At 36.7% G+C, this 12,640-nt stretch overlaps 1 protein-coding gene across 1 annotated transcript in view; it reads right to left on the bottom strand.

The window, feature by feature from the left end:
• The window catches only part of LOC101411864 (nephrocystin-3), a 43,340-nt gene that overhangs the window by 19,062 nt on the left and 11,638 nt on the right, over positions 1–12,640 (bottom strand). Inside the window, exons 7-12 of the mRNA XM_058294961.2 lie at positions 10,083–10,239; positions 4,158–4,232; positions 2,566–2,739; positions 1,602–1,705; positions 537–651; positions 137–280 (exon numbers count right to left, since the gene is read on the bottom strand). Coding sequence (XP_058150944.1) covers positions 137–280; positions 537–651; positions 1,602–1,705; positions 2,566–2,739; positions 4,158–4,232; positions 10,083–10,239 — 769 coding nt within the window. The remainder of the gene's footprint in view (positions 1–136; positions 281–536; positions 652–1,601; positions 1,706–2,565; positions 2,740–4,157; positions 4,233–10,082; positions 10,240–12,640) is intronic.

A 12,640-nucleotide genomic window follows, 5' to 3' on the forward strand; every position in this document is an offset into this window, starting at 1 on the left:
CTCCCTAGGAGTTAAGCAAAAATAAAATAAACAACATCAACCTCTTCTCACAAATTTCTTCATGTGAAAGTCTGCTACAGCCATTACTAGTATTTTTGCCTGAGTATATTAGTAGTTTACAAAGTGAAAACAGTACCTGAACTTGATCTATAGAATCAATGATGATGATGATGCTGCCCTGATGGCGGGCAGAGAGCTTTTCTAGCCAACGTGGAAACTCCTCCAGGAGCTTAGCAGGATCCAGGGTCAGAGCAGATACTGACCAAGCGTGCTGCATCAACTACAAGATAAGAACACATGCCAGTTAAGAGAGAGACACTTTATTACAGCTAGTGGGAAATATTCCAGCCCTACTTTTAAACCCAAATTGAGTCACCAAGATGACCCAGGTGTATAAAGTGTTGATTTGTAACCTCTACAAAATCAAAACAAATGGATACCAGTGAAAATTGGTTTATCATCAGGGACTTACCCACCTCAACAATCTCAGAATCTGAATTAAAATGCTAAATATTCTAAAAGCTGGCATACTATACCTTTAAAGTGAGTCGCTTAATAATTAAGGAAGACTCTGAGCTAGTTGACATGGGCCTCCCCACAAAATGAGAAAGAATTAGTGTGTTAGGAGAATTCTTCTGTTGCAACTGAATCCTGGAAGAAACAGATAAGACTTTTTTTAAAGACTGATGAAGGCCCTTTACTGTCAACAACAAAAAAGAACTCACAATTCACTAAACATCAAATGCCACCTCCAGGCACCACATGGTCAGCCACCTTCATAAATACAGAGATTCATATTTTCACTCCATTTGTTGATCCTTTAAATAAACTTTTAAAAATAATTATAGATTCATTCTAATTACAAATTGCATGAACTAATTTAAGTACAGTAGTCTGTACTGGAGGTTAAGGCATTAGTAAAATGAACATACCTTTCATTATTAAGTATAAAAATATTATTTCCCAAATATGACTTAAAAGGGCAATAAAAAGGAAACAACATATGCTAACACTTCAATGTAAATGATATTTATGAGTGAAAGAATATACTCACTATTTCTTCTATTTTTAAGTAATGTAATAAACTAAAATGAAAGAAAAAAATTTATTCTCTTATATTATTTGAAGTCCATAATTAAAAGAATTAGATTGCACTCATGGTAACAGTTATCCTGCCTTTTGGTGTTCTTTAGGATTTATTTCATTCTAAATAGCGCATATTTGTCTTATGGTTTCAAATATTTAAAATCTCAATGAAACCTTTAAGATGAAGTCAATGTTTGAAAATAAAAGCACATCACCTCCATAATTCACCTAATTCCACAGCACACAGCCCTACTTCCTTACACAGCCCTACTTCCTTAGTGCTTCTATATAAATTATGTATGTAAGTACAAATGCCCACCATTCTTATTTCTTTGTTAACCTGTATCTTTCTCTTATATCCAAATTATATATATACTTCGGGCATGAGCCTATTACTTTACTTCTTTTCTCTTTAATGTTTTGTACAGGTCACACAGGAAGGCAGACGCAATAAGGTGTTCTGTTGAATGAATTCAGCAATTTAGACAACAACAACAGTTTGCACTGCATCATACCACTTGGATAAAAGAAGAGACTTTCCAGAACCTGGTCCTCCAGATACAAGAAGAGGTGGAATCGGTGCAGGTGCTGCCACTAGATCATTAAGTCGTTGGTAATACTAGAAACAAAAAGGAATTTAAATTGTGATGATGCAAATGCCTCGGAATACTAAATACAGTTGACTTATAATCATCCTCCATCATTTAGTTAATAATAGTAATAATACGTCTCTCATAAAATAAATGACTAATCTATCACTTACTATGTAATTATTCTACTAAAAACTTTGCATGTATTGTTTTATCGAATCTTCACAGTAGCCCTCTGAGTATTATGTTAGTTCTCGTTTTACAGACAAGAGAATCCAAGCTTAGTGTGGTTGAACAACTTGATCAAAATCCACAGGTACGAAACGGTGGAGACAGGACACAAACCCAGGCAGTCTAAATTATTAAAGCACAGCTGTTGATGCTAGCTACTATAATATTCTTTAGCATATTAGTTCTTACACTGATTTTTTACATTATTATTTTTTGAAGTTGGACATAGATTCTTTTGCACTTCAAATTCTACTAATTTGTTCAGATATTTAAGGATGCTGATTAGGCCCATAGAAAGGGACTAATCTGCCTATTGGATAAACTTCTGCGCTTTGTTTTCTGAATGTTTTGATAATTTGATTCTTCTAAGAATTGCCTTACTATTTCTACCAGGCTTCCTAAAATCCTAATCTTGGTCTGGGTGGTTACGGATGGTGGTATAATGAGCATGTGGGTTATAAATCCTAATCTATAGATGAAAATGTTTGATGTTTATAAGTTTATTTGACTCTTTCACTATACAATAAACTTAATTACATCTCAACATGGATAATCAAAGCATAAGTGCAGTCTTCACCTTGACTCTGTTTAGGTGGGAACACAATCACAATATAGCCTTTAAATGGGGACTGATGTCTGTTGGAACAAGCATGCTTACTTTCTCAAATCCCAACTCATGGGCTGAATTAGAAGCCTGTTGAAAAGTTTCCATCTGCTCTTGTTCATCATGTATGTCCCACAGAACATCACCAAAATCATCTTCTTCTGGAATGGAATCTTCACTGCCCAAATCCTTACTCTCCAGGTCTGTGTTCTCAAAGCCCAGTATGTCCTAAACACCAAGAACAAGCACATGGAAACGAGCGAGCGTAAAAACCTTGCAGTGTGGGACAGCACACAGGTCCACAGTGAGCTTTACCTACTTACGAAGGCAAGTCCGAGCCAGGAGGCCTTTGTACCACTACAAAAATATGTCTACAGTTATAAAAACAAACACCAATTTAGAAAAAAAGGAAATACTAAAAACAATAAAAAAGAAACACCTTTTCCTTCTTTAAAAATAAAGCTAGGGGGGTATTTGAATCTTAAGGAATCTGTTTTCTGAAAAATGTTTCACTATATCTTTGGTTATATCTGGTGGATGAAAAATTTTAAAGATTTGTACTAATGCCTAAGAAATTGATTGCTTTACATTTTGTAAGAATTTAATTACTAAGATGGGGTTTCTTGGTATCAAATACCTCTGCCGTTATGTCTAGTCTTCATATTAGATGACTGAAAATATGTTGTCTGTCCTTCAAGCATTAGAAGATGGTTAATAAGTCCATTTTCACTTGTGGCCATTCATTCTACCCAATGCATTTTACTTATCATGATCCTAAAATTCACAATGTTATCGGCAAGATCAAAATTGGTAATAGCCTTTAGACTAAAGAATACTCCACAAATGCGTTGGCAGAACTTGTATCATTAGGTTTGGAGCTCACTCTTCTCAGATAACAAATCTCCATACTGGTAATGCAAATTAATCAGGAAAGATAATCTAATCCCCTGCTTCTCAATAGGGCCCCAGTACCCTGGGGAGGTGGTCAAGGGGCTAACCATGGTATATTTTCCTTTAATATGCATTTTACTTGAAGATGGGGCTATTTTGTTTTATAATCATTATTAGCATTTTTGCTAATGTATACTTTAAAGCTGATTTTTATATTAAATATAAATAGGCATACTACTGAGCAGAATATATAACTCATATAAAACCTCAAGATAATACTTGGAAGCTTCAAAGAGAGTTTGACCTCCAGACAACTCTGAGGTCCTCTCTTCTCAGACCCTAGAGGTGAGCTGGCTTCTTCTCTGCTGTCAGGGATCATGTGGTAGAAACATTTGAGAAGGACTGTTCTGATACATAAAAATTCAAAGTGTACAGGGAAGCTGGGGAGACTCTATTGCAAAAACCTAAAGTTTTCCTCAAATACTTACCTTTGAACTGGCACTTTTGAAATATATTTTACATATAACAAGCATTCAAGCACCAGAGAGCTCTGTGAGAAAGACGAGAAAGAAAGATGCCTAGTGCGAGAAATATCATGGTAAGATCGTGAGGATGAACTGCCAACAAGAACAGCTGCATTGTTTGTAAATAACAAGTGGTTTGAAAAAGAAAGTGCTTTTCTCTGGAAAACTCCATTTTACGGAAAACAGTCTAGGATATTTTAGATGAAAATCTTACAGGGTTTGCATATGTACCTGTTTAATAATGTTTTCTACATAAATATAAGTTTTATATACTCCTTCTACAGGATCTCCTGAGTGATCAATGATCTGAAAAAAAAGAGAAGTGTGAAAGTAAGATATACAAAAATAAGAACAACAGAAGGGGGAGGGAGTAATAGTGGTAAACATTTTTTTATACATTTTTTTAGTTAGAGAAGTTGTGGTTTACAGAAAAATCATGCATAAAATACAGAGTTCCCATATAGGGGGTAAACAAGTTTATAACGCTAGATTATGCACCAGGACTGTTCTAAGTACTTTACAATTATCCTCACAACAACTCTACAGGGAAAATATTATTATCCCCACTTTACAGAGAAGGAAACCAGGTAAGTTCAGTAACATGTCCGAGGTCACACATTGGTCACATGGAGTCTGTATTTTTGTATTTCACAGAGCATTCAGTTATAGGGGATTTTGTGTGGACAATGTTACAACAAAAACAAAAAGTATACATTTTTTGCCTATGTGTGCAAATTCTGTCTTATTTCCATACCACTCAATGTAAATAACCTTTGAAATACACCAGTATCAAATTTTATACCAGCAGTTATAACTCTACAAAATATAAAAAGCAAAATGATATTTTGCTATATAAAGATGGTACTTTGCTGAGTTTACTGAAAGAATGCCCTATCTGTAAAGAACTTACATATGGTTAATAAACGATTAATATTTGATAAGATTAGAATATTAAACTAGAATGGTTTCACAAAGCCTATCAAGTGAATTGGCATGGAAATTCATTTTACATTTACAAGTATAAATCATGGTAGAGAGAGCTTATTTTACTCCTATTTTGATCAAATAAATTCAGCATTCTAGTATACTGCTTCTGAAAAGCAGTATTTATAGGATAAACGTAAGTAATAGGAATTAATATCTTTTCTCATGGGACCTGGAAGAGTAGCTTGATACTAAAATAATTAAAACAAAGAATGAAATGGTTCTGGAGATGAACTATAATAAAAGTACACTTCTTTTTATCCTTAAAGCTCTTTGGTTTAATCTCTGCTAGTCTCAAACTGTCTTTTCCACATTAAAAGATGCAAAGAAAAATTCTGGCTGTGCACAGAAAATTAAAAACTCTGTCAGGATCCTAGAGTTGTTTTCAATATACTCTTAACACTAATTATAACACATATATCAAGGTATCTCAGTCTACAGTATTGCAAAGCCTATAATTTGTTCTAAAATCCTGCCACACATCTCTCAAACCCATCCTCAGTTTTTTGCTTTTCCCAGTGTTCTTAGAAAGGTCACTATAAAAAGGCTTCTCTTTACACTAATCCTCAGTGAGCAGAGGGAAGACTCAGTCCTTGGGAGAAAAGCACAGAGAAGAACCTGTCATGGCCACTCACAGAGCGTATCTGTAGTCATATATTGCTATTTATTCCTCTCCTCTCCATCCACATCTAATCCATTAGGAAGGCTGGTTGGCTCTACTGTCAAAACTTTATCCAGAATCCAGCCACTTCTCATCGCCCCCTCTACCACCACCCTGGTCCAAGCCACCAGCGTCTCCTGCCTGGAAGACTACAATAGCTCCCTGACTTTGCTTTCCCCCACCACCCTCCAAACCAAGGTCTACTCTCAACACAGCAGCTTAAGACTTCACTGTCACACGACCACGCCAGAGCCTGTCATTCTGCTTCAAGTCCTCCAACGGCTCCTATGCCATTCCAAAAACGAAAAGCCAAGGTTATTTAAATGGTCTCTAAGGCTCTTCACGATCAGGCCACCTGCTGCCTCTGGCTCTCTCTCCTCCTCAGCTCTCCTCCGTCACTCTTCCAGCAACACTGGCCTCTATTCTCTCCCCAAACATGCCAGGCTCACTCCCATTTCCTCCGCTCTAGCTCTTTCCTCTGCCAAGTATGTTCTGAACCAGACAATTTTTATAACTGTACTATCAATTATAGCTCAAGGTTTAATTTAAGGTTCACTGTTTGTGTAGTGCAGTTCCACGGAGTTTTAAAAAATTGTTACTCTACGGCCATACATACAACCTAGTCTTCCCCCTTTTAATTACATCTAGATACATATTTCAGTGCTGTTAAGTACATTCACAATGTTGTGCTACCATCACCACCATGCATTACCAAAACAATTCCATCATTTCAAATAAAAACCCTGTACATTTTATGCCTCACATTCCATTCCCTATCCCCACCCCATTTCCCGGTAACCCACATTCTAGATTCTGACTCTATGAGTCTGCTTATTAAAATTATTTCATGTCAGTGACATCACACAATACTGGTCCTTTATGTCTGGCTTTTTTCACTCAACATGATGTTTTCAAGGTCATCCATGTTGTCTCATGCATCAGAACTTCACTCCTTTTCATGGCTGAACAGTGTTACATTGTATGTATATATTTGCACCACATTTTGTTGATCCATTCATCCACTGATGGATACTTGGCTTACTTTCATTTTTTGGCAACTATGGAGAAGGCTGCTATGAACATCAGTGTGAAAAAAGTCCTAGTTTTCAGTTCTTTTGGTTGTATACCTGGTAGTGGGATTGCCAGGTCATCAAGTAACTCTATAACTAATTGTCTGAGGAACTGCCAAACTGTCTTCCACAGAAGTTGCACCATTTTACTTTGCCACCGGCAATGAATTAGTGTTCCTATTTCTCTTCATCCTTTCCAATAATTGCCATTTTCCACATTTTTAACAGCAGTCATTCTAATGGGTATGAAATGGTATCTCATTGTGATTTTGATTTGATTTCTCTGATGGCTAATGATATTGAGCATCTTTTCATGAGCTTTCTGGCCATTCGAATATCTTCTTTGGAGAAATGCCTATTCAAATCTTTTGTTTATTTTTTTAACTAGGTTGTATGTCTTTTTTGTTAAGTTGAAAGATTTCTTTATATATTCTGGAAACTAAAGCTCTATCAGAGAAAGATGGAGAAAGACACAGGACTCTCTTCTCTCCCAGAAAAATAGCTAGAGGACAGGCAGAAATGGCCTGGAAAAATATCTTGTAGGGTTTAGCATACCAGAAGGCTGGACACTTCCCAGAAGAGAGAGGGGCAAAGGAAAAGAATCACATTGGTAAAACTGTGAGTTAGAAGGAGCAAGTCTGGCAACTTCCCCACCCTATAGACACTCTCGAATTCCCAGGCCTTGGGGCTTGCAGCTACAGACAAAGGGGGCCCCAGGGACCCAGCTCCTCAGAAAGGGGGGAGAGAGGGATGCAGCCCAAGGCTGACTCGGCTTCTGACCCACACATCTGGTCTGCTGTGCCCACGAGCCTGTCCAGGCCAGGTGGGGCCACACCATTGTTTGTCCTGGGAGCCACTAAGGGGCTAAGGAGACCCGACCCTCTCAATCTCCCTCTCTACTGACCGGGACTGGTTAAAGACAGAGGGGAGTGGAATTATCCCCTACCTCGGGAAAGGGAGGGGACTGCCAGCAAAGGCTGGAGAACTGCCGCAGAGAAGTTTGAATATACGGCTCTTCGCCTCCAGGCAGGAGCCTCTATCACACTGATGTGGTCCCTGTTGCAGCAAACATACTCCAACCAGGATTTGAAATGAGGCTGCCAACAACTGCCTTCTGCTGGAGAACTAAGGAAGTGCATGGGAGGAAATTAAAGCAAATATGATTTCAAATGTTTTGTCCATTAACTTTGGTGGAAAAGCTTTCTATTTTTAAATTGTCAATTTTCATGCTTGCCAGCAGTAAGAGAGATGCTCTCATTCATAGTTGGTAGAAATATATTTTGGTGCTGTCTTTCTGTAAAATACTTTGAAAACATTCTTCAAATGTCTACAAATGTTCATAGGTTTTGAACTACAATCTCAATACATGAGAATCCATCTGAAAGACATGAACGTAGATCAATTCTCCATGTACAAGCACTTTTGGTGTGTATTTATTACAATTTAAAAAATGGAAGTAAAATCTTGCTTTTGTCCTTTTTTGATTAGTAGTGAAGTTGGATATGTTGTCAGATCCACATTTCTTATTTGTATCTGTTCTTTAATGCTACAGGTTTTACTTTTATAGTTTAATACTTCCACACCAAGACACAACTGTGGCAAAGTTTAATCTTCAAAATTCTTACAAATCATTTTAGGGGAAAATATGTGGACTGGGAAGAAGAACACATTAAAAGAGAGAGAAAAGTTTTTTTAATGCTTTTATTATTGAAATTAAAACATATTTGTGGCATTATGTGGTATTTGCAGAGTTGTGAAATGGTAACAATTTTTTTCTTAAGGAAAATAGCATGATAATAAATATGAATGACTTTTTCAAATGTATTGAAAGACACTGTGCAATAATAAATATACCTTTTCTTACTACCTGTAAAAAAAAAAAAAATTTATCTGGCCTTTACAGCCTCCTTCCCCAAGGCCCTTGGAAGCCCGTCTGCAGCCCATTACTGGGTCCAGGTCCAGATTTGAGCAACTAACAGGGACAATCCTAAAGACCCAGATCAGGTTAAACCAAGAATCAAAGAACAGAGTAACACACAGCTTCCTGCTACTAAGTTCCTATGAAAGAGAGAGCGTTTAAGCATCTGAGTAAACTCACCTTCCTAACCAGATTCCTAGACATCAGCAAAAAATTACAAGCCATACTAAGAAAATGGAAGAAATGGCCCAGGGAAAGGAATAGATCAAAACCCTAAAAGAGACACTGAATTTGAGACAACTAATCAATGAGATGTACACAAATTTCCAAAAGAATATTAATGAATTGAAAGACAATATGGCTAAAGAGATAAACAACAGCAAGAAAACATGGATGAAGCACAAAGAAGAACTTGAAAAACTGAATAGAAAAGTAACAGAGCTCATGGCAAGGAAAGACATGAAAGGTAAGATCAGAAACACATTAGCAACATACAACAGCAAATTCGAAATGACAGAAGAAAGAATAAGTGATATAGAAGACAGAACAGTCAAAATTGAAGAGAGAAAAGAACAAAGAAAGAAAAGGATGGAAAAAATGAGCAGGGGCTCAGGGAGTTGAATGGTAACACAAAAATGCAACAACGTATATGTCATGAGAGTTCCAGGAGAAGGGAAGGGAAAAGGGGCAGAAAGAGTATTGGAGGAAATAGCTGAAAGAAATGGATTTACATGTCCAAGAAGCACAGTATATCCCAATCAGAATAAATCTGAATAGACCTACCACAAGATACATATTACTCAGAAGATCAAACATCAGAGATAAAGAGAAAATTCTGAGAGCAGCAAGGGAGAAACAAACCATCCCACTTAACTATTTTTTCTTTTGTTGCTTCTGCTTTGGGTATAAAGTCTAAGAAATCACTGCTAAACACAAAGTCCTGAAGATGCTTTCCTACGTTTTTTTCAAGGAGCCTGATACTTCTGGCTCTTACATACAGGTCCCTGATCCTTTTTTTTTTTTAAAGGAGTAATGGGGATTAGGGCCTCATTACGTGTAAAGTAGGCATTCAACCACTGAGCTACACCTGTTCCCAAGCCCGTGATCCATTTTGAGTTGATTTTTGTAATATGGTGTGAGGTAGGGACCTGCCTATATTTTTACAATCATTTTTCTACAGCACTTGTCACCTTTTAACATAATACATATTTTGCTTATTTATTAAACTTGTTTATTATCTGTCTCTCCTCACTGAAATAGAAAGGTCTACAATTTTATTTGGTATCCCAAGTACCAAAACAGTGCCTGGCACATAGTAGGCACTCAATACATTTGTTGAATGAATGAATGAATGAATGAGCTGATTCATTCTTAGTTCCCTAAAGACATGGAAGCAAATATCAATTTACATGAAAATATCCTTACCTAATTTCCTTGTCTTTGTTAAAAGTCCCACTATTCTTGATATTTCTATGATCAATTTTCACATATAAGATTAAAAATGGAAACTCTCTGAATTTTACCTTGACTTTGTTGGTCTTGTTCAGGTTAGAAACTTGATCAATCAATTGCTGGACAGAGTTGGAACTAACTTTCCCATCCTCCAAACGATGATAAATTAACCGTGGTTTTCCTTCAGGGTTTTTCAGAAAAGCTTCTTCACAGTCTTCCAATAAAAGGCTAGATTGGAAATTGGCATTTCTTGTGCTACATTGCACTGTGGCAGCAAACCATTAGTCAATCAACCTTAGTGCCAATAATGGGATTTTACTACAATGAATAACAGTCAGCAAACGCCCCATTGAAGAACAATCAAAGTTTTCAAAAATGGATGTTTTTATACCTCTGTTCCCTTTTGATATTAAAATACAACACATTTATTAGCAGGCAATGAGAGGAGGTACATTCATTGTGCATTCATTTAAAATTTAAAGCATATGTAACTTTGTTTTACTTTTAAACCTAAAAAAAATTTCATATTGTTAAACATGACTTAAAAATAATGTACTAGACCCATGAGACCTTGCAAATAAATGGAAAACATAATTCCATTTATAATACATGATTTCCAAGTTAATATAATTATCAGCCTGAAGGATTCAAGGTTTTTCTCTTCTCTAGTCCATTAGCCTTTTCTCATCCAAGGAATGACCCAAATCCTTACACCCCAAATACATGATAGGGGACAAATGCGGGAGGTTAGAAGATAACTGTGGGAGGTTAAAACTCCTGACTGAGGTAAAGGTAAAATAATTTTTTAAACTTTGCTAGAGGGTAACATAACTACATTTTGTGCTACTCCTATTTAAATTCTAGAAAAATCTTAGAATAATATACTGAAGTTTTCTGCACTATAAGGCAAACTGGAACTAATTCCCCTTTCTAAGTGAAAGTTTGTCTCAAGAGGAAAATTAGTGTGTGTGTATAGGGGAGAGAACTATTACATGGTTGTGAATCTGTATGATAAACTGAAGTACCAGCCCTAAATAAAAAATAGAAGAAAACAATATTGTTATATATTTCTTTGCCAAGCCAATCTATCCAAATCATAGACATTTTACATATTAAAATAATCTTGACCATGTTCTACAGAACAGAAAATTAGAATTTCAAAGGTTCATTTGTTACTTCTTTAGAAGCAAAGTCTGTGACCAAAGAGTGGACCTTCTGTTCAGGTACATGTTCCTAACTCAAAACCACTTCCCACAAAACTGACATGTGGGACTGAAGAGGAAACGATAGGTCATTGGGGATATGGTTTAAATAATTTGGAGGGAGGGAAGTAGATGGGGATACAGATGAAACAAATTGGTCATGATCCGATTATTTCTGAAGCTAGAGAGTATGACAGGTCAGCTGCGAGGGTGGCAATTTGTCCTTTGGGACTCAGTCAGAAAGTGGCCTAACTAGAGCAATTTGTAGAGTGGGGGTGCTAGAGGAGATGCCACTTTGTGAGACTGGCCAGGAACTAAAACTTTGAGGCTGACCAGTAATGACGACAGTTCGGTCATAGTAAAGAGCTCCTGCTTAACTAAGTTCCATAAAGACACTGGCTAAAAAGAATGGAATGGAACCAAGGATAGGGCCTAAGAAGTTCTACAAGGTGGTATGATTATCCTTTGGGCACTGAAGGCTTCCCAAGAGTGAACCCTTTTCCCTTGAGAAAGATAGATGATGCACTGAAGAAAACCAGTCTGCGTCGAGCCTTTGTACTGCCATTCAAAGGGAGAAGACTTCTCGTCTACAAGGTAAGAGCACTCCAAGTGAACCTGCGCACTTAGTAGTTACTTAGCTCCTATACTTCACTCTAAGAGATTTCTCCTATGATTCTAGACAGAGTCAAAAGCATCAGTGATGGGTTATATGCAAGCGTGTCTGGTCAAGTTTAGAGCCCCACATACTTGCATACACAGTTCATATCAGAGTTGATCTGCAATAAAGGAAAATGTTTGGAAAGATTAAATCCAATCAGGCAACAAACCCAGGAAGAAAAATCAACCACTGATTAGACCCATTTTGTCCTTTAGTTATGTATCTAATTCGTAAAAACAAAAAATTGTATTTGAGACATTCTTTGGTGTGATTATATTCACATTATAAGGGACCCTCCAGTTTACTGGGTTTGAGCAGTAAGTGCCTCAGGACATTTTACAGTATGATTCAACACCTATACAAGTATTCAAGTACACATGTAACCACACAAAGTTCAACTGCCTCTCAATCTGCATCCAAAGAAAGACAAAAATGAAAGTTAATATTGGTCATTGAAATCAGGGTCACTTAAATCTTCTGTGAAGGGTCAGATGATAAACATTGTAGGCTTTGTGGGTCAAATGGTTTTACTCAGAACTACTCAACTCTGCTACTGTAGTATAAACACAGCCCCAGGAAATACATAAATGAATAAGCATGGCTGTATTCCAAAAAAACTTTATACAAAAACAGGCAACTGGTTATATTTGGCCTCCATTCCCTAATTTGCCAACCCTTGAATAAAATGATCTTGACGTTGATCATATGACCTATTAAACAAATCTAGCAGCATAAAGCTTTTTATTATTTTTATTTAAGTGTAAAACAG

Source organism: Dasypus novemcinctus, chromosome 4 (assembly GCF_030445035.2).
Source record: "Dasypus novemcinctus isolate mDasNov1 chromosome 4, mDasNov1.1.hap2, whole genome shotgun sequence".
Taxonomy (NCBI): Eukaryota; Metazoa; Chordata; class Mammalia; order Cingulata; family Dasypodidae; genus Dasypus; species Dasypus novemcinctus.